Below are 24,024 nucleotides of genomic sequence, written 5' to 3'. Positions count from 1 at the left end.
AGAAGAAATGCGTCGAGTGTTTCAAATTTTAATGCCAGCAACAGGAGAGATTCGACAAGAAACAAAATTTAGGAGTCTGTAAAATTTTTATCCGAGTTGGCTACAACTGAACTGTCTCATGAAATTTAGAGAGTAATTTCTTAAAATTCATAGGTTATTCAAATTACAGTCATTGAAAATTTAAGCGTTTCTGTAGCCCTTAATCTAAATTAGAATCATCAAATTACTGTAGTTCACTTAGGCAATACTCAATCACCAACCAAAGAATTTAAAAAAATCAAAGAAGCACAACATTATTCTGTTTGCTCACTTGCTTCTATCAAATGAGAAATTGGAAGAATGGTACTCAACAAAAGAGATTTACCGAAGAACGATGTTTTCCCGGAGCTGATTTCAAGCGATTGGAACAGTAGTGGGTGGAAAATGTTCAGTGGGAATTGAATATAAAGAAACGTCCTAAATTCAAGAAAAATCTGGATCTACTGGGAATAAATTTATAACTTATTATTTCCCGAAATTCTGAAAACAAAGCAAACAAATTTTCAATTCAATTGATTCACTTGTAAGATTGCGAGAATTATTTTCTGAGCCTAGCCGGAATTCTCTTCAAGCATCCCCTTTCAACTACTTTCAGCCTTTAAAAATAACTCAAATTTGATTTAATTTAAGCTTATTGAAAACTTGTCAGCTTTGTTTCTAGCTATTCTCGTGATAAATTCACCTGCTTTCGGATATCATCTGTAAACAGAACCGCAGGTTTCCTGAGCAACCCAACGAACGAAATATTTTGACATGCTCCTACGAGCACCTTTATCATTCCACATTTGTTGTTGTTGTTTTCAGTTCCGTTTTAGGATTCAGCACTTGACAGCTGCTGTCCTTTATCATCAAATCTGCAAAAATTGGACGATGTCAGCCTGAGGTAAGCCTCTCAGCGGGAAGAAGAAATTTCCTAACTCACACACATCAGCTGAATTTCGGATGATTGGATTGTCAGTGCGGACAGGATGGACCACTGATGCGGACATGTGTGCAATTTGGGACAAGAAAAAACTCCCGGTTGAATCAGTGCTAGAAACTGAGTTACCGTTCATTTCATCTCTCGTTTCAGAGAAAAATGGAAATTTTCGTTTTAGATTGAGGATGAAACGGAAAGCGGACTCCCTGGTGTCTTGTGAGGGGTTTATACGATCCGAAGGAGTATTCGTGACACACGTCTTCTCGCTACGCTGGAGTCCTTTGTATCTTGGTGGTAGGTATGATAATGAGGGTTAAATACTCGAACTAGGAGATAGGCGTGTCAAACTGATGGGTCGGCCGAAGGACATCGAAATTTGTTTCAAACACATGCGGTCAACGAGATTCTGTGTAATATAATGATTCCAAAGCTGGGCTCTTTACTAACAAATCACTGAAGCTATAAACGTAATAGATATGCTGTCATGTATTTTACATGTTGAATTATCTCTGTGCTATTCAATCACGACAACGACCAATCGTGAAAATGTTCAACAGAATATCGTGGGACCCACTGAATCATGAGATTAATTCGTTTTGACATGACAAATTGAAGAGTTCTCGGTATTTCTTACATTTTTAGTCAGTGCTGACCGATGGCAAAGCACTTAAAATATCACTTTGAAAGAATTGTTCTTCTATTTACTCGTGAAATGTGCTCTATACTAAAGTAAATTATTATGGTGGAATAAGGCATTGCAAAACAAAATATTGTTACCGAGAAGTTTTGCTTAACGGAACCCGAGTTTTTACTAAAACGATATTGGCACCAAAGATGTAATCATGTAAGTTTATGTCTTCTGGGATCAGCATATACGAGAGTCATGAATGACTCATTTTTACAGTGTAAATTTACAGAAACATGTGAATCTACTAGTCTGCTCGAAATGCGATGACACGTTCACCACTTATTTGATTGATTCTTGATTCAGTCATTTTCGAATTACTTGTTTTTGAATTGTGTCATATGCGAATTTACGTCACCTGTAAACTTCATAATTTTTTGCTGTGTAGCACCATGTTTCAAGGTGTAGACTGAAGTGATGGCTCCAACAGGTACATATTTGCCCTGCTGATAATTTCATAGTAAAATTAATGATTTGGCAAGCTATTTGCAGTCACAAACATTGAACATTACGAGTTTGCAATTCAAGTGAATCTATGAAAAGTCAAAGTCTTGAATTACATTTCTTTTGCGGAATTTGGCCTTTCTGTTTCAACAGATTTCGCAGCCGATTCTTGGTGTACAGAATCATTGCATGGCTAGTACTATGGATCCTACTGACACTAAGAATCCTTCCAGGTCGGGGCTCGAACATACGACAACTGGCTTGTAAGGCCAGTGTCCTATGCATTGAACCGCCAACCCGGGCAAATGAATCTATGAAGCTCTCCTAAATATCCTAAAAACGCCTTCTAACAGATAAAAGTGCCTGCAAAGTTTTCGGTCAGATTTGGAATGCTGTCGCTACAATCGAGTGACGTAGTAATATTGTGGCAACATGATGGATTGCATCGTAAAAAACCTCGACGAGAAATATTGCCCAACATGTTGGATACCAACCAAGAAAAATTCGACTTTTCATGAAAAGCCAAATCGAAAACAGCTGTTGATATTCTCTTTCAAGCAAACAAACTAAAATTCCATTTGAATTTTCAGCAATTCTTTTGACGAAAACATTCGGTAATCATCACTAACAATCGATTTTTCGGTAGATTCAATTTATTGTAATTGAATTAAGTGGATTTTTGCAGAACGATCAATTTCACATAAACTGATTTACAGAGTTCTCACGTTGAAATAGTTGCCAAGAACGGCAAAAAATACCAAAGAGCAACTTCTTTCACTATGATCGGCGACTTTCTCACATTATGTTCGGCGTTGGGAATCGAATCCAGGTGGTCTGCATGTAAGGCATCGACTAACTCATCACACTATACCCATTCCTTAAATTCGAACTTACGAGGTTTGACAAGTAAGTGGTGAGACTGATAGAATTAAAACCGTATATTTTGTAATTATTTTACAACTCTGCCATACCCTTCAAAGTAATCATCTTGGGCAGCTATACAACTGTAAATTTTAATTAAATATACAGCAAGCCAATTAAACAAGCTAGAGCGACAGTAAATATATCAATTGAGAAAAGAAGGGTTCCGTGGATGGAGAAAGAAATTTCACCATCGCAGATTTGCCACAAGCGTGGCAATAAAATCAGTCTCATTACTTAATTGTCCCACCTCGTATGTTTTACCACACTGAACAATATATGATGTATAGGGCTAATCGGGGTTTGAATGTACAACAAATGGTTAGCTTTACTATTTAACATCCGCTACGTAGATGCATGCAACAATTTAAGAGATTTGAGGGAAGCTGTGATGCGTCGATTTTAAAAAGCTGTATTACAACATGTCGGAAAATATGTCCCCGGCCTAAAAGACAGATGACGTTCAGCTTCGTTCAACAGAAACATTCTTCAGATGTCATTTGTCAAAACTTCGAAACATTCATTAGCGTGTTAGTTATTGTACTTCCAGTGACACCACTTTTGGAAAATAAGAAACAACTAAGAAAAAATGGTCTCAATCCATCGTTATGGAAAATATAAGCATGAAGTTGCAAGGCACAGCTGACATCGTAAAGATATCAAAAGGACATGTGCTCACAATTTGGCATGAGAAATTGAATATGAACAAAATAATTGCAGAGTGAGTGCCGCGGTTTCTAATAGCTTAACAAGGTATCGTGTCACAAGTCGATAGTTATGATGTCTAAATTCCATGGATTGAAATTTGAATTGTTTTTGCATCCACTATATTCGATAAAAAAAATGCTAAAAAAATTGCCTGGAATGATGAGGTCTTCGCTGAAACTGATGCGTTTTTTGAGACCAAGGAGAAATCGTGGTAAAAAAAGTGGAGTAGAAATGGTGTTGGCACAATTGTATTGCTCTTAAAGGAGGATGAATAAAATCAAAAATGATCTAGTTTTCTTTGTCCAACCGAGGACTTTTTTCAACATGCAACAAAAAAAACTTTAAGATGAGTATAAAAAAAACCACATAAGCAGATTTCAGTTTATTCCATTCCCGCCAACCGACTGCTGAAATTCATTTTGATAGTTCAAGGAAGTTGAATCTATCTGGTTTTGCTCTTTGAACAGTATGAAATCAAAGTAGAAACTAATGATACGGATGTCGATTCTTTTTACTGAAAGGGAAAAGAGGATATCCAGTTTTTGTTCTTTTGAACGTCCGGATGGTTTTGGGTCGAGTAGTGAGACTTGAAATAAATCCGTTCTTCCTATCTATATAATACGATGAAAAGTCGTCCGATTCATGTGCTCTGAAGGCGTATTCATCAATTTGCCTATACAACACGAAAGCACATTCCCATTGAAATTACTTATATGCAGTTAAAAAGATTACTTATATGCAGTCGCATAACTAGTCGTTTCGCTGGATTTGTTTTCGAAATGCAGGTTGTGTTCAATATTGTTGGGAATTGTTGATTTTTCTTTTATATGTTATTTGATTTTGTTTTTTTTTATGGCACACTGCATTAGTTCATTAGTAATGTTTTATTCCACCTAGTTGTGTAATGATGCCTTTCTTTTATAATCATGTTTACATGAATATTACTAAGGTATCTATAAGCTATTAGTGCAGATAGAACAAGATCCGGTTTGTCGGTTACGATACTTCTACGAATATATTTCCCGAACCGAAAGTGTCAGCCATTCGCCCTTCAAACGTGTTCAATTACCTAATAGTAACTTTCAAACAACCCTAAGTTTGTCGATTGTCGGTTAAGGCATCTCCGAGCAAAATGAGCTAAAGAAGATTCGTCCACACTACAGTCCACGTACACAGACTAGACGAGTAGATCGCGACTTTGCACCGGTTAGGATCGTCGAAGCACTAGTGAACCGGGAGCAATGCTTCATCCGGAATATTTGGACCGGTCTCGACATTCTCCCGGACAATCCGTAGTCGTGTATCGGAAGCTTCGGTTTCTTCGTCAGTATTTTTAAATCTTTTGTATTTATTTACATTACGAAAAGAAAATGAATTGATGGTTGGATGTGGTTTGATGACGCTAGCTTGCACATATGTATAGTATATATCGCATAGGATGAAACGTCGTAGATGCTGCACTTTCGATATCTTGTATATTGATTCAATTTATTGGCCCGAGTGTATGTGTGAGTGCATATATCGTCACGCTAAAGAAAACGTAAGTGCTCTTTTGTGGAGACGTCAAATTTTTAGCGCTGTTTTCGTTGAATCCATGCGTTTATTGCATTGTGTGAAGTTTCTAGAAAGTTTATTTGTTATGTTCGTAAGAATTGGCGGTTTGAGTAAAAATTATGGTGGTTTTGTGTCTATCCCCTACTATCGATATAGAAACCGCAAAAAATCAGGGCGAGACGCCCTATAAGCACTCCAGTGAGATATTGTTACCAGGGCTGAGAAAATCACCGAAAATCAAATATCATTGGTGATCTAAGATCGCTGTTGATATTAAGATCACTGATCTCGTACATAAACATAGCCAAGGAATATATCATCGTTACGAAATCACAACTGATATGATCTCTAAGTGATTTTGATTTTTGTATGATCATGATCGTATTAAGTCAAGATCAGTGAAGATCTAAATTCTAAAAAAATCACTACTGATTCGATCGGAAATGATTGATGTAGAAAATCATTTCTGATGTGATCAGCAAAAGCGCACGAAGGGAAGAGTAAATTAGCTAAATTAATAAATTTGTATAATATGAATTTTGAAAGATGATGCTTAAGTTATGCACTGATAATTTATATGAGCTTGGGTGCATCAATCGCTGGGAAATTTTGGATTTTTTATCTTTCGGGAATCTAATGATAGGTGGATTATAAACCACACCGGCACGTACATGTGTTGGTAAGGATTAAGAAAGCAGAACATCGCGATTTCGTATCACGGTACCGGTACGAAAGTGTGTTATTAGTGTTTGGTTTTGACTGCACTTGCACTTGAGAAAAATCATAGCCACTTACCAGAAGTATGTATGGTAGAAAGAATGAAAGAAATTCGATGAGTTCGTTTGTTTGGTCAAATCGGAATTTCATGTTTCTTGATATATTTGTAATTTATTCAGTAATACCGTGTGGGCGGAGTGATATCAATAAATCCAACAAATAACATTAACATATATTGGCTGTGATTGATAATAATTATAATGATAAGAAAAACATGTTCAATCACAAAGCATGTCATGCTTTATCATACACAAAAGTAACAGGGGTGCAGGTTTTGCTGCGGCAATTCAATCGCGCCATTCAAACGCTGCGCCTGCTGTGTGCTCAAACCCTGGGCTCCAGTTACTTCTATAAATTAAATTTATGTCAAAAAGCGTTTTATTGTATCTAATCAAAGTAGTGCATGCACATCATCAGCATCAACCAGCTGGAAGTAAAACAGAGTCTTTTGTCGCTCTGATCACTATGTGGTGTGAAATTTTTTTTTTACTAATTTTGCATTGCATATTGCTATTACGTAGTGAATTGTGTCAAATAAACAATATCGATGTGATTACGATCCAAACTTATTATTTTCATGAAACCTTCATCTAGCATTTATTTCTCTTAATCTAGAATTCATTCATCAAACAACCGGTTGCGAAATCGAACACGGGGATCAACAAACGGGAATATATGTTGAAACTACGTAAACCGTGCCGTGTGTTAAAGGAGCATTCCCCAAAGATACAAAATTGACAATTTCTCATGATTTTGGAAGTCTCATTAACACGCGTTATCCTTAGTTATAATTTCCGCTGTTTTCACTATTTTTTACACCCCCATTACGCCCTGATTCCAGAATTCCAGACGTAATTCAATCGACACCAATGTCTGATCATGAACATATGTGATTTTCCTCCACCAAGATCAAAGCTGGTCGAATCATCTAATAATTGATTTTACATCAATCAAGAATCATTTCAGCTTAAAATCACTAAAAAAATTTGAGTGACGGAAGATCAGTTCCGATTTACGATTAAAAAGATCAGATCAGTAGTGATCATTATTGGGAAAGATCACAAGCGATCTTCTTTGGCAGTGATTTCGATTTGACGATTTTTAATTCTTGATTTTCCCAGCCTTGATTGTTATTAAAGCGACAAGAAACGTGAAATACATAAAAACAAGACTTTCCCTATTTTCCTTCAGATTACAATTCAAGTATTAATTCAGGGAGAAAAACAATGAAATGAAAATTAATTTATGAGCAATCTCTTCGACATGGAAATTTATCCTTTGTTTCCTTGATGATTATGTTTAAGTTGAAACACAAAAATAATTAATAGTTTTTTGTTTCTATCCGGGTTGGCGGCTCAATGCATAGGGCACTGGTCTTACAAGCCAACTATCGCATGTTCTAGCTCCGATGATTCTTGGTGTTAGTAGAATCGTAGCACTTGTCATGCAACGGTTCTGTATGTTTTCTGTTACAGAGTAGTTCAATAAGTGCAATAGATTGTCAAATTCAAGTCCCGGCAATTGTCTGCTTTTTTATACATTATTATATGTCGATTTTTTTTGACAACGACTTTCCGTCAAAACAAACAAAATAAAATAAATTATTCAGGGTAAACTTATTGGGATTAGACATTGAACCCCCTTCAAAAAATGTGTTCTTGTTTTTTAGAGGTCAATCGTTTCTCCAGGTCAGGGAACCATTGGTAATACTTCAATCTTTTGACAAATCCTAGGATATGATGAATTAAGGATCGTTGTGAAGATGTTCGTGTCAATAATCCACCAGAACCAATGCCGTGCTCAACAAACTGACATATCCGCGAACTGCGATAGCATGTTAGTTTGTATGGTTCGGCGATAATGAATATAATTCCTGTTAAGTAACCGGGAGTCGTCACTGCAAATCGATTGTGCTCAGTCGCTAAACGATGGTGACTGAAATGGTCGACAGAATTAGTAGTCCATCGTTGGATTTTTTTTTTTCAGCACAATAATTCCGCTGGTTAGAGCAGCTTTCACAAATCAGGCGCAAATGACAGAGCAAATTATGAATTTTGTCATCACATTGATTAATAAAAGTGGAGATAACAATTTAGATTTCGCCAAACGTGGTGCTATTGAGGGTGAAATTTATGAGAGACCGATTGCTTTCAACGAATTCTATAGCGCGTCTCGCCAAAGAACACTTGCCAGCTGGCAAGCTTCTTGGGATAAAGATGATCTGGGTCGGTGGATGCACTCAATTATTCCTAAAATATCGACAAAGGCATGGTTCAGGGGACTGGATGTGAGTAGAGATTTCATTCGTGTGATGTCCAGACTCATGTCCAATCACTACACGTTAGATGCACATCTCCTTCGAATTGGACTTTCCGAGACTAATCATTGTGCTTGCGGCGAAGGTTACCGCGATATTGACCATGTTGTTTGGACATGCGTGGAGTTTCGTGATGTCAGATCTCAACTAATAAATTCCTTGCGTACCCAAGGTAGACTATCCAATGTCCCAGTTCGCGACATTCTTGCTTGTCGTGACCTTCCATACATGAAACTTCTTTATCATTTCATTAAATCCATTGGAGTTCCAATTTAAATTTTATTTTATGTTAAACTGTTTTCTCTTCCATGAGTTCAACCAATAGCCAACTATAGGATATTGAATATAAGTGGTGAACTGATACAAACAATCCTGAAATAGTTATAAGATCATGTACAAAATAAATGTATTTTATTTAATGTAATTTAAAATAGCAACTCGCTTGATAAAAACAGTGTTTAGATTAACTAATGAGTACCAACATACTAATATGATATTCGAAATGTATTAGGTTTAAACTACTATGTATTGTGGATGCCACGGCGAAGAAAAACTTATGTATATTGCCTATGAAATAAACGTATTTATGAAAAAAAAAAAAAACAATTTAGATTTAATCAACGGAATGCGGCTGACTAATTGAAGAACGATACACACATCCCAAGTAGCAAACATTGTTCTTGTATTGTATTTCTTAACTCTTCCCGCAACGATTGTGTGATTAGAAAAGCGCACTTTGCCTTTATGATGTGCAACAAGTTTCTTATTTGATATGTTTCACAGCAATAATATTTGTTGAGAGAAAACTGGATAATCATCTGTTTAAATGAACATATTGTCAATTAATAAAACCGATCTAGAACAGATTCAGGTTTTTGAGTTGGTTTCACAAGAAGTAATATGAATGATTTTCACATTTGTAACAAAAACACGTGGAATCACTTGTCTAACATATCCAACAAAAATAACCGTACTGTAACTATTGTGAAACATGTCAATTTTAACAAATTTTAATTGCTACTTGGGATTGAACATATCTCATTCCGGTAAATAACCCTAGAATTCCAATATAAGTATTAACAGGAACTACTTATCTAGCTAGCCATGTAGTGGTAGTAAATGGTTAACGGAATTAGCAACAATACGATACTACGGTGCAGTAAATATGTACTACCTACTAAATATGTGCGGTAAATATGTAGTAAATGGTTAACGGAATTAGCAACAATACGATACTACGGTGCGGTAAATATGTACTACCGCGCCCGTAATCGCCACGTAGTCTCATTTGAACTGAAAATTTCCTAAATCAAGAGACGACTATGTGCTTATGGGCCAATCGCGTATTGCAGAGCCACACAGAAAGAAAAGATGAAACTTACACGACATGTAAACCGATAGTACTATGAAATAGACATCAGTTGAAACGAAAATCTGATTTAAAACCATGATTGATGAAAAATTACATTAAAATTCATTTAGTTTTTCATTGAACAACACTGTTTATTTAAAAAACCACTTTGTTTTGTAATGTAAATTTCCACTCAATTGCCTGCTCCAAATATGTGCATGAAAATAAATGTAAAATCACAAAATATTTTTATCTGTGCATCTCCCTTTATGGCATCCTTGCACATGCATTCAATGGTTCGGAAACGATGGCTAGTCGACTGGAATCCAGCCAACAGGAATCAGGGTGTAATTTTACTACTTGTTCGAATCGGCTTAAATTGTAAAACTAGAATTACACCAGAAGCCAAAACGTAAAAAGCTCTCTGGATATTATGAACTAGTTCCGGGAAAAAATAAAAGCCGCATGGCCTTTAGTATGTAATATTAGATTTCTTCAGCTGATGTGATATTTGATTTCATTATTGAATAAACAGATTTCATGCTTCAATATTGAAGGGTAAATGTAGAACACGACGAAATTATTATAACATTTGAACCAGTCGAAGGAAATGAACCACTTAGAGACTACCATTTTTATTCTGCACATGCATAATTGCTTGGTTTGTTTTAGCCACGATCGGAATGAGTCGAAAAGGATGAATGATGAAACACGAGAAAAAAACCTGGTTTAATCCACCTAGTGGTGTGATGATACCTTTCTTATATCTCATATTTTATACTTAGAAAAACTTTCCGACTTTTGAATCGAGGCCCGGAGGACCGTGTGTCATATACCATTGAACTCAGTTCGTCGAGTACGCAAAATGTCTTTATGTGTATGTATGGGTGCGTTTTTTTTCCGGTTCCAAAATTACAGGATGATATGAGCAAAACAAATTGAAAATAACAGCACTAACATTTCTCAGAGATGGCTGAACCGATTCTCACAAACTTAGATTCAAATGAGAGGCATAATTGTCTTATACAAAGTTCCTGAATTTCATTTAGATCCGACTTCCAGTTGCGGAATTACAGTGTGATTAGTGTAAAAATCACAATTTTTAACTATTTCCTCACTTATCTCAAAGATGGCGTGATCGATTTTACCAAACAAACATTACATATCTGTAGAACACTACTATTTCGCGTAGAATAACAACACATTTTTCTTTTATTTGAACAAAACACCCGATTTTCACACTATTTTTGTAGGTTGTTCAACAAACGCTCAAAGCCTGACAAGATCTAACCGCTGGTGGATTAAAACAGTTTTTGATCGTCATTTTCGGTACTTCCGGAACCGGGAACTGAGAGCGGGTATAGTTGAAATCGGTTTGTTTGGCCAGTATCATAACCAACAAATTGAAACAACTCTAAATTATACTTATTAGCCTCTAAATCAGAAAGCGGAAGTCGTATCGGGATAAGATATGGAAGGGTTATGTGGGTTTGTAACACCGTTTGTTTGAACCCAACTTTGTGAAAATCAAGTTTCTTCATGGATATTACTTCGAACCATACGAATTAAGTGAAAATATGTAATCACAGAATTGCACAAACCATGTATATAATAGGACTGAAAAGTTACCACCTGTGACTGAACACCCAATTTAAATATTTTGTTTTCCATAAATACGTTTATTTCATAGGCAACATACATAAGTTTTTCTTCGCCGTGGCATCCACAAAACATAGTACTTTAAACCTATTACATTTCGAATATCATATTAGTATGTTGGTATTCATTAGTTAATCTGAACACTGTTTTTATCAAGCGATTTGCTATTTTAAAATACATTAAATAAAATACATTCAATTTGTACATGATATTATAAATATTATTGGGTTTGGAGATAATGTGACGATTACACTCAAACTATAATGAACTGCTGCTAACTCTGCTATATTGAAAGATGCAGGTTCTTGAAGCCTAAATGAAACCGAAACTTTATTGTTGAACATACCAAACCCAGTAGCATCTACAATTCGTGATCCGTCCGTGTAAAATATTTTCTCAGAGTCAATATGCGCAACTAGCCGTTCGAAGTTATTAAACCAGGGGATTCAGTACTTCACATCTTATTAGCAGTCGCAATGCAAGCTCCCAAAAACGATCCTTCAATGGAAGAACTCCCGCCAGAATTTCAAGACTCATTGTATGTGTCGAATGCATGCAGTCTAAGGCAATTCGCAAACAACGATACTGAATTCGCTCGAGTTTGATAATATGAGAGTTTGCAGCGGAACGAAAGCAAACGCGTCCATATTCCATCACTGAAAGTATCGTTGTCTGATATAATTTTATTATTCTTCCGGATGAGCACCCCGCCAAAATGCTGTTATTGTTCGAAGAAAATTTACTCGTTGTTGGCATTTTATTATCAGATACCTAATGTGTCCTTCCCACGTGCATTTGGAATCTAACCACACCCCGAGGTATTTGAAAGTCAAAACCTGTTGGATCATTCTGCCCATCATATGAAGCTGAAGCTGCGCGGAATTATGCTTTTTTGAAAAGACAACCAGCTCTGTTTTCTCCACAGAAAGAATCTAAATCATAACAACTTAAATTTCCCTCATATTGCAATTAATAATATATGAAAAAATAAATGAAAGAAGTGATAAAATGGAAGATACAATAATTACAGATAGCTCAAACTAATGATACTCCTCTGAGAAATGTTTATTTAACAAATATTATGGGAAATCTGGGTGAGACGCCGCGTCGGTATATATGCCGCACCTTCGATATCTCGTATATCAATTTGATGTATGTATGACCAGACACGCGAGTATATGTATGAGCCAGGTACGTACCCAGAAGGGGGGCCCGAGGGGCCCTGGTTCCTCCCGAAATCAGAAACAAAAAAAACGAAAAGTGTCAAAACTAAAGAAAATGAAAGTTAAATGCGTGACAAAAAACGACAATAATAAAAAGACACTAAATTGTACTGGATGACCGGAAAGGGAAAGTGTGCAAGTTTACCATAGTTGAGCAAGATTCTGCAGATGAGAAAAGATGGATCCCACACATACTTTTGTTTTGAACTAAAAAGATGAACGCAAGTGCAAACGAACAAAATGATTACCCGACAAAGGACTGAAGTCGTTCTTCGAAGCGGCACGAGTGCCTGGAAGGAAGGTTCAATGGGTCAGAAAGATCACGATGCCGGTTTTCTGGGATTGTCATGGTATAATTTTGGAGGACTACCTCAATGCAAGTATTAGCGTGCATTAATAGAGCAATTAAACACCGAAATCGTTGTGAAATGGCCTTACATGGAGCACATGAGCATCGCTACCATGGTTAAAATCGACGGTTTGGGATTCCAATTATTTGTCTATCAACTTTGTTCACCTGATTTGGCCTTCTCGAATTATTATCTGTTCCCAAACCCCATGTCATCTCTGAGAAATCGATGTGAGTTTCGTTTTGGAATTTTAGACTGCTACTTCCGTAAATTTGTATGGTCATCAACTAATATAACCCACACATTTAGAAGATGTTTTCCGTTTTCCACGAATCGAAGTAAAGGATCTCGGACCACTGCCCAATGAAATATTGTTACTAAAATTAAAATAACATGAAATACATAAAAATAATGTTTTTTCTTGTTTGGATACGTGATTACTATCCAAATGAATTCAAGTTTTGATAGAAAAACGGCGAAATCAAAATTAATTCATAATCAACAATCTCTTGACCATGTACATGAAAAATTTATTTTTTCTTTGCTTGATGATTATGTACTTTTGAGCTAAAACACATTCATTGAATAACATAAAAAATGTAGATTGTCTATTTTCTGTAACGTTCCCTACGTGCGGCGTCTCACCTTGAAGTCCACCCGTCATCTTACCCGGATTTGCATCTTTTTTTTTTAAATATAAATGTTATGAACAAATTTTATTGTTTTCACGCATTAAAAACAGTGCGACATTTCACTCGGATTTACCCTAATTGAATGCTCAATCTGCGCTTGTGGTAACCAAAAGGAAATTTTCAATGGAGAAATTCACCAAACTGAAAGTATCCAAAAACGACTGGTGACATTTTACGAGCAATTCCATCTTCTGGTAGAAATGGAACAGTTTTTTTGTGCATATTTTATGTACAGACGCCACAATTTTTTTCGAATTTACGAGCCAATTGCTTCAAATCGTGGTTTTCCCGCGTATTGGCACTTTATTTAGCTTCAGAGATTGTGAGGACCATTGTCTATCTTCTTAACCAACTCAAGAAGTCCACAATAACACATTTCGATATCTTTAGCGCATAAGTGACCTTTGTTTTCTACAACCCAGATGTTGCGTTTGTCAATGTGTTAGCAGCGGTTTTAAGTGGTCAATGGTCGATATTTTATTTCCACCTTTTGAAAACACCGTTGAATTGTGATAGTATTCCATCTTAACCAGTTGAGCATGGGCCTGATGCAGTCGAGTGATATTTCTCTCGAATAGATGAACCATTGTTTTATGATTTTTCGTTGTAGTCGTCGACATTTTGGCAAACCTTGAACTGTCGGACCTACTTCGTAACAAAAGATTTAGGATTTTGGTTTTGTCAATATTGCGGCCACCTGCAGCTGAATTCCGGTGGCAAAAGAAATTTATCACAATTTTCTTGAAGAGAAGAAAATCAAAAAATGTCTTTCTCTTCACAAAATCTATTTCTCTCTTTTGCGAATTCAACAGCTGAGCTTTGCTCACAAAAAGTCTTTGGAAAAAAGAAAATGGCATAGAGATTTCATCTATTTTCTTGAATTGGAATTCCCGTCATGGTCCGGAAGATATTTTTTTTGACACTAGTTAATGACAAAGAAAAAAAATTTCTCTTCAACGTTTTTGCGGAAGAAATTAAGAAAGACAATTTTTTAGGAATAAAATTTAGCAAGCCTATTGAAAAGCTATTAAGTAGAAGCAATGGAGGCATTATTTGTGCAGTATTAACTACCAAAGAAAAGGTGGTGCTGCCGGCAGGTAAAAATAAAGCTGCTTTGCCACCGTTGATTTTTGGGGGATATTAGCAATCCGTTAGAATGAAACATTGGATGGAATTTTTCGTTACTAAGCTATTTCGAATGCCCAAATGTCTCAATTCAGCCTTTTTGCCTTTCTCATATAGAAAAGTTATGAAATCACTGTGTAAACCGACTTTTAAACCGAGGCCCGGAAGGCCGAATGTCATATACCATTCGACTCAGCTCGACGAACTGAGCAAATGTCTGTGTGTGTATGTGTGTGTGTGTGTGTGTGTGTGTGTGTGTGTGTGTGTGTGTGTGTGTGTGTGTGTGTGTGTGTGTGTGTGTGTGTGTGTGTGTGTCTGTGTATGTATTTCCCGGAATTTCGTAATATTTGGAAGAATCGTTCTCGATCGAAGAATATTAGACGCGTATTATTTTATTTTGTAATTTGGGTGACCATTTGGTAGATAAAAAAACCGATTATTGGATCAAAAAATCGATTCTGCTAATTTTTGAATATGTTGTCAATGAATGTTTATAGTTTTTAGGAAAAATATGCGAATATTTTAAAGTTGAAGTATTGTGTTTTAGAACATCATTTTTTTACCTTTTGAACGGTTTTCATGATAGGTAGACCGATGGGCACTATGTAATTTTATATTCTTCTTTGAAAGCTTAAACATTTTTACATAACATATCCAAAAATTAGCGATGCGTTATTTTTTGTTTCTGAGAATTTTTTTTTGAAATTTTCAAGTCTTCGTAGTTTACGACCATGCGCGTCCATCGCGTCCGTCTTGCCACTTTTAGATTGTAAAACAGGCCCATTGGTCTACCTACCATGAAAAATAATCGATTTTTCGATCCACCCTAACAAGGAAGTGGTCACCCAAAATAAAAAGAATACGGGTCTAATATCTGAGAGATCGCTTATCAGTTTCTCATGGAATTGCTGTATAATATATATCACAATATCACTTATGATGAACACTTAGATCTTAATTTAAAGTTAACTCATATAACAATAAATGGTACTTTAAAAAACAACAATAGTTCCGATTATTTGTATTTGTTTTTCTTTTACGGTGAATTCCATTGGCAGAGGAGAAGAAAATCGTAGAATGTCTTTCTCTTTAAAATATTTTCTTTTCTTCTCAACGTATTCCGATCAATCGACGAGAAAGAGATTCTATAACGAGCCGCACCGAAATTTGGACCGCACACGCATCAAAGTAATCCGTGATATTTTTCCAAGTTTGTGTTGAAAAGCTTGTTTTGTAAACATTCGAATGCAGTTCGAATACGGGGGTTAACGAAGGAAAAGTGTTAATCGTTCAACAAAATATTGATAATGGCAACTTCCTCAGCGTAAGTATATAACATTGGGTGAAATTGTAATAAATTTTTCGATTTATTGTTGTTTGCAGGCTTAAAAAACACCTGTCCATGGAACAAAAGAAGCATTTGGTGGACTACATGGCTGAAAATTTAGACTTCGCTAATAACCGATTTCAGTCTTCACGAAGCAAAGATCTTCAAAAACAAAAATGGACTACGTTAAGCAACATATAAAACGATATAGGAGGAGCTACCAAGACACCCGAAAAAACAAAAAAAAACAGGACAAAGTGGTTGCTGATTCAAAACCTGCAGCTAGACGGCCAAGTGTAACTGTGACACTTCCAAGAGGAAGACAACTCGGCCGAGGTCAACGATATTCCGATGCCAGAATGAGCGTGTTCAAGTGCCTTGAAACCATACAAGCGGACAAGAAAGAATACATGAAGCGAGAGCTCCTGCTGAAGGAGAAAATGCTGAATATTGAAGAGGCAAAGCTTGTAACCAAACAACAAAAAGTGGAGGAACTGAAGTCAATGAACAAATCCCTACAGATGCTTCTTAATCGTACTGATACTTAATCGAGAACGATGTGAACGTAAAGAATAATTTTTGTTTTCTTTTCATGTAAATTACATTGAATGTTGAATTATAAATTTTAACGGAAGAAATTATCAGCAATATGCTGCCTTTCTCTTCTTCCTACGTACAATAATCTGTCATTATCATCATCATCATCATCATTATAACCAAACTGATTCGCTTCCTGGATAACGTCGTTACCCTCATTATTTAGATTTTCATCCAATATTTCTATTGGATACTTATATTTGACAAGGAAGTTGTGAATTATCACACGGCAATTATGAATCTGACCACACAGATTCTTATTATATCACAAAAGCGAGTCACGAGAAATACATCTAAATCTGGATTTCAGACAACCGTATCCAAATAAATGCGTCGTGACTAGAACCTCCAAATCTTGCATTAACGTTTAATATGCGGAGCTCTAAATCACATATCAGTTGGACATTCTTTGAATGGTATCCTTTATCTGTTCAAGTAAACGTGCTCAACATCTTTCGGAGATATTAAATTGCTGGAAAAACGCTTGTTTGATTCGAGTTTGCTCAGCATCATTCGTCGGGAAAATTATAAATTCTATTGTAGCAATAACGTTTTTCAATATACGATGACACGTTGCTTGTGAAACTGCCAATAAATAATCTTGCCCGACTGTTACTTGGTGAGATCCTAAAACAAGTTAATTATCTAGAGTACATTACATTTGATTATACGAACATATTACCTGAGCCAAGGTATCTCAATGTGGTAAGAACTTGTAAATGGACCGGTATTGTTGTAGTTCTTTCATCTTTTAAAGGAATCGCATTAAGGGGTTGATCTAATAAGTTGATGAACTTTTCAGCTAAACATTTAGGCATTCGTAATAGCTTTTCGAAATTGCCATCTGATATTTCGACCGGATTGCTAATATCCCTCAAGAATCGACGGTCGCGAAGCAGCTTTATTTTCTCCTGAAGGCGATACCATCTTCTCTTTTGCAGATAATACTGCACACATAATGATTCCATTACTTCTACTTAATAGCTTCTCAATGGGCTGACTCAAATTTATCACTAAACAATTATCTATCTGAATTTCTTCCGCAAAAGTGTTGAAGAGAAAAAAAATTCTTTTTCTTTTTCAAGTGTCAAAACAATTTCTTCCAGACCATGACGGGAATTCCAAATTAAGAAAATAGGCGAAATCTCTTTGAAATTTTCTTTTCTTTCAAGAAATATTGTGACCGGAATTCGGCTGCTGATATGACAATTTAGATTCTGTTTACAAATAAATATGGCTTCTAAACGCAACTCGTACCCAACTTTAGTTTTGAAATAATAATCTCACTTCGATTTCTGTAAGAATATTTAGATAAACTTATATTTAATTCTTAGTCATTCGTCGATACGACCATGTCGCGTTAGAAAGAATTTTTATCTTCAAAGTTCGATGACATTGTAACAGATTTCAATGAACTGAAATGTGAGAATGAAAACTTGAAACAGGAGATCGTATCCTTGAAGAAATCCAATGCTAGCCTTAGTGGGGTGGTTAACAAATTGGAACTTAATGTCGATAAGTCAGATAAAAAAGCAGTCAGTAGCAATGCAATGTTGTTCGGCATACCCGTGCTTCCTAACGAAAATGTTTGTGAGTTAACAATAAAGACATTAGAATCTATCGGCGTGTCGCTAGAATCAGACTCCGTTCTATCTGCCACTAGAATTTTCCAATCAAACAAACCAATTAGTCCGCTAATCCCAATCAGAATCGTTTCAAAAATCCAGTCATTAAAGATGAAGTCTTAAACAAAAAGAAACTGCTTAAAAAACTACAATCAACGTCGATCAATAAGTCATTGCTACTGAATGGAAGACCCACTACCGTTTCAATTCGCGACGAATTGACACCGCTGGCGCTGGAGATTTTGAAAGAATTACGAGAATCCCAGGAAGCTCTCAACATTAAGTATATTTGGTCTGGTAAAGGAGGGGTTATATTAGTAAAACAGGACGAGCATTCAAAACCCGAGCTTGTAAGGAATAGAGAAGATTTGAGCCGTTTGATTACTCGTCTGTTGAATACTTCTGTCTCGATTGGTTCTCCCTCACCCAAGAGAAAAAGAAATGGGAACTCACTGCAATAAAATGTATTGTATTTCTTCAGTTGAACGTGATGTTATATTTTTTTTTCTATAATGGAAGGTATTGTCAATACATATCATGATAATATATACGAATTTAATTTACGGTGTAATAATAAAAGCGAGAAATGCTTGAGGATAGTCCAATGGAATATCCGAGGTATGAATGATCTGTACAAATTTGATAATATAAAATACTTTTTGGCTCAATGCGATTTAACGATAGATATCATCGTCATCGGTGAAACATTACTCAGAAAGGGTAGTACATCAATTTACGGAATTCTGGGTTATTCGGCTACATTTTCTTGTAGAGATAGTTTCCACGGTGGGTTAGCAGTGTTCGTTAAGGAAAACATAGAGCATAACATATTAAAAAATGAGGTTATTGATGGTCCACATACCATCCAAATTGAGATTAACATTAATGGGCACTGTTCTGACATTATAGGCGTTTACAGACCTCCTGCTTTTGATTTCAATCGATTTCATGATATGTTAGAATCCTGGCTTTCAAATGTGAAAAAGAACAAACCATGTTACATAATAGGAGATACTAACGTTCCTATGAATTTACCAAGTAATAACATTGTATCGCGATATTGTAGCCTACTCGAGTCCTATGGATTTATATGCACTAATACCTTCCCGACTCGACCATCTAGTGGAAACGTTCTCGATCATTTTATTTGCAAAACCGATGATGCCGCTCTTTTACGGAACGATACCATCTTTACGAATTTAAGCGATCATCTTCAAATTATATCGTCAATAAAGTTGAATGGAAATAGACAAAAACAGGTACTAACAAAAAAAACTAGTTGATCACAGCAAGCTCAATAGAATTTTCAATCAATATATTGACAGTTTATTGTCCATAGATGATGTCGAAGACGTCATTTCGAACATCATATCAACATCCCAGTAAATTCGAACATCGGACGCATCGTGCACGAAAGCTTTTGATTGCGTTTCGAGCTTACATAGTGTATCGGTAGAACAAAAGAGTGAAGATATACCAAAGCAGAGAGCGGATATCCAATACTCAGGTGATGAGATATATCGGGGTTGGATTTCCAACCTCAAACATAGGGCCAGAGTTTTTCTGGCCCTAAGAGGCGAATGACCTAAAGGTTAAAGCCTCCATGATCGAGACAAAAGAATGTTTAACACTCTTGCACACCCTATCGGGGAGACGTCGGCTCGAAAATGCCTTGTTTGATATTCCTTCGCTCTGTTTCTCTAGCGATACATAATGTAAACATAAAGCTTTTTAAGGTCGACGCGATTGATGCAAATGGTGCAGAATTGTCCGATGACGGGCCGATCGAAGCGCTACAATCGGCCCTATATCGTGCTCAATCGGTCCGATAATCGGCCCGATGATCGGACCGATGCGGGTCGACAACATCCACCGGGATATAACTCAATGTTATTGCAGTGTACTAAGACTTATACCAAAGCAATTAATGTGAAACGTGAATACTGTCCTTGGATGTCGTACGATATTTGGAAACTACTACAGCATAAATCCAATTATCTCAGAAAAGTAAGAAAAAAACCAACTGATCTCAACCTTCTAGGATTACTGAAACACGTCTCCAGGAAAGTTGACATAGTGAAAAGGTCAAACAAGAAATTATATTACGAAAATCTTCTGAATACTACATGTCATTCTAGACTTTGGAAAAATATTTATTTAATTATGGGTCGCACTAAGTCAAAAGAGGAAATAAAACTAGTAATAAATGGAACAAAAACAAAAAGCGAATTGGAAGTATGTGAAACATTCAACGATTATTTTTCAAGTATTGGCGCCTCTCTAGCTGACGAAATTTCGAATTTGAACACTTCAAATCCTATCGAAAATGTTTATTCTGTCACAAATTCAATTTTTCTACGTCCAGCCACTGAAAATGAAGTCATTGTTATAATTAACGAACTTGATTCCAGCAAATGTAATGGTTATGACAATATTTCTGCAAAGCTTCTGAAAAGTAATCATCGCTCCTTCTCAACAATTTTAGCTCAAATATTTAACAAAATTTTAACAACTGGTGTTTATCCTGATTGCCTAAAAATAGCCCATGTAGCACCCATTTTCAAGACCGGAAATAAGTGCGATCCTTGCAACTACCGTCCAATCTCTACTTTATCGATTTTCAATAAAATCTTGGAGAAACTTCTCGTGAACAGAATGCTCGACTTCCTAAATTCTAATAATATCTTATATCGATTCCAATACAGTTTTAGATCTGGATGTAGTACAACAACAGCTATTGTTGAGCTGGTTGATTGTCTCATTGGTGATATTGATTCCAAACAAGTTGTTGGTGCATTGTTCTTGGATCTCCGAAAGGCTTTTGACACATTAGATCACAAAATCCTTTTAGAAAAACTGGATCGATACGGGATTAGAGGGGTGGCAAATGACATAGTCAAAAGCTATTTATCCAACCGAAAACAGTTTATATCTATTGGTCATTCATCTAGTTCATATCGTTCCATTAGTGTAGGAGTACCTCAAGGTAGTAACATAGGACCATTGTTATTTTTAATTTATATTAACGATATTGAGAATTTGAATCTAAAAGGTGTACCTAGGTTATTTGCTGACGATACTGCACTGTTCTATCCGTGCAAGGACGTACAAACATTAATCCCGTTGATTGAGTACGACCTCCGGATCCTATCTAAATATTTCAACGCAAATTTGTTGTCTTTGAACTTATTAAAAACGAAATACATGGTGTTTCATTCCCCGAGAAAAATACTACCAAATCATCCTCATCCATGTCTTGAGACAATTGCAATAGAAAAAGTGTACGATTTCAAATACCTAGGTATACATCTCGATTCAACTCTTTCTTGGGATGTACATATAAAGGCTATCGAAAAAAAATTATCCGCACTATCCGGCGCATTGCGCAAAGTTAGCTATTTTGTTCCAAGGAGGGCTTTATTGAGTTTTTACTTTGGTTGTATTCATTCTCACATTCAGTATCTAATAATCGTTTGGAGTCATGCACCTAAGTCCAGATTGAAAAAAATTCAGATATTGCAAAATAGATGCCTTAAAACTATTTTTAAGTTGCCTCATTTGTATCCCACAGCTTTACTGTATTCCAACACTAGTCACTGCATTTTGCCCATTTTAGCATTGAGAGGCATGCAAACAATCATGTTCGTCCATAAGGCGCTATACCAACCAGGGGTTCATAGCAATTCACCTCTATCGGTTATTGCACGGCAGCGAAATAGCAGACAAGCTAGTTCACTACTGCGAACTAGAGTATCCACAAATCTCGGTCAAACTCGGATAACGTTCTACGGTCCGACTATCTATAATTCTCTACCTATAAGTCTGAAACAAATCATGAATATTGACTTGTTTAAAACAAGTCGGTTTTGTATTCAATTTTTAATTTTATTAATTCATTTTATTAATTCATTTTTTCATTCATTCATTCATTTATTCATTCATATATCCATTCATTTATTCATTCATTTATTCATTCATTAATTCATTCATTTATGCATTCATTTATTCATTCATTTGTTCATTTATGTAATAAATTTTGTTTTACATTACTTTAATCATTCATTTACTTATTCATTAATTTATTTATTAATTCTTTCATTTAACTTATTCATCAAATATAAAAAGATGAGATGATTTTCCCAAGCTGAGGACTGTATGTGTCCGCAACCAGAGGGCTCCTAATGTGAGCTTTTTGGTGCGGGGGAGTGTGGAGGGCCAAAAAAAAAAAAGACAAAGGTATATCTTTCATTATAAAGCAGATCATACGGTTTCGTCTGACAGTTTTTGGACTTGTGCAAGAATATTAGTAAAAATTATTATAAAAACCTAGCAGAGAAACTAACGAGAGCTTCAGACATTGTTGTCTCTAGAGAACAGATACCAGTTTTCTATTACTTAAAAGCGCAGGTGTTATCAAGGTTATCTTTAGAAAACCCACGATGAGTACTCTTTGGAACTCTCCAAACAATCCTCTGAATAATAATTTATTGTATTCTTTCATTTCAATTATAACATTTGTTATTTTAGAAGACAATCCAGGTGAAGAATCTGTTTTCTAAAATAACCGACATGATTGTGGTCATTAATGTAATGGATCATTTCAATTTCTAATTTCAGTTTTTCGTTAGGAGCTACGTGTCACTTTACGGACGTTTTTAGTTTATCGCTTATTTACCTGTCGTATTCCCGATTATCCTCATCACATCGCGCGTCCTGTAGGTCCCGCCAGCTTTTCCCGTGTCGACAAGTCGTCACCAGCACCAGGTCCCGAGCGTTGTGTAGATGAAACAAAGAATTCCTCGTTTCCGATCCAATTCCGTGCACATATCTGAAGAAAACAAAACAAAATAATAATGTAACGTTAGGCACCCTTTTGGCACTCAATTAAATCAGTACTAAAACCAAAATCTTGGTTAATTCTCAACCACTATTCCATTCCAAACAAGGCTGCTGATATGAGGAAGAGGAAAACAAAGAAGTAACTGATACACCAAGATTGGTTCAGTGCTACTAAGAGCCCGCAGGGATGATACACATCTTTCCGTGCCATGGTTGCTAACAGTTCATGCAGTAGAGCTACTTCAACAAAACGAATGAATTGATATTGCGACTTTTCCGTTGCCCGTACACCAACGAAAACATCATAGGAAAGTTTATAAGTAACAAGGTTTTGAACCAGTTTGAGTCTATGTAACTGAATTGAAGATAATTTGTTAAAATATTTGTTTTTTTTTGTGGGAAATTACTAGTTTGTTACTGTTTTATGCTCAAGCTTCATAGCAAGACTTATAATACACGAAAAGCTACGTAAACTGATTCAAGTTGTTCCGAAACTCTCAACGTTTCGAGCAATCTGATAAGTAATAGTTAGGATAGAAAAAAAAACCTGTTTTAATCCCTATTACAAGATTGGTTAGTATTCACATTCCTTTCTTACATTGTTCATATTCTAATCAATATTACTGTGGTATTCTACCAGATATTGAATAGAAACAGAAAAGTTTGTTCGAGCGTGAACTAGCACAACATACAAATCGAAATAGTTTAGAGCCAAAATGATGGTTTGGAATTTTACACACACTTTACCCTGTAGTTCCGAAATACCTTTTATTTGGGTCTAAGCTTGTGAAAATTGGTTTTATGAGAAAATGCAATGAGTGCCATTCTGGAGTTTTCGACCATAATTTCTGGTACTTCTGGAGCCGGTCGTC

The 24,024-nt window shown here is 35.9% G+C and overlaps 1 protein-coding gene across 1 annotated transcript in view; it reads right to left on the bottom strand.

Moving 5' to 3' along the window:
• LOC131436528 (exostosin-1) overlaps nt 1-24,024 on the bottom strand; it is a 300,468-nt gene that overhangs the window by 116,654 nt on the left and 159,790 nt on the right. Inside the window, exon 2 of the mRNA XM_058605277.1 lies at nt 22,989-23,141. Within this exon, the coding sequence (XP_058461260.1) occupies nt 22,989-23,141 (153 nt within the window). The remainder of the gene's footprint in view (nt 1-22,988; nt 23,142-24,024) is intronic.

This window comes from Malaya genurostris, chromosome 3 (genome assembly GCF_030247185.1).
Source record: "Malaya genurostris strain Urasoe2022 chromosome 3, Malgen_1.1, whole genome shotgun sequence".
Classification (NCBI taxonomy): Eukaryota; Metazoa; Arthropoda; class Insecta; order Diptera; family Culicidae; genus Malaya; species Malaya genurostris.
Note: the sequence above shows the minus strand (reverse complement) of the source record. Positions and strands in the feature narration are given on the sequence as shown.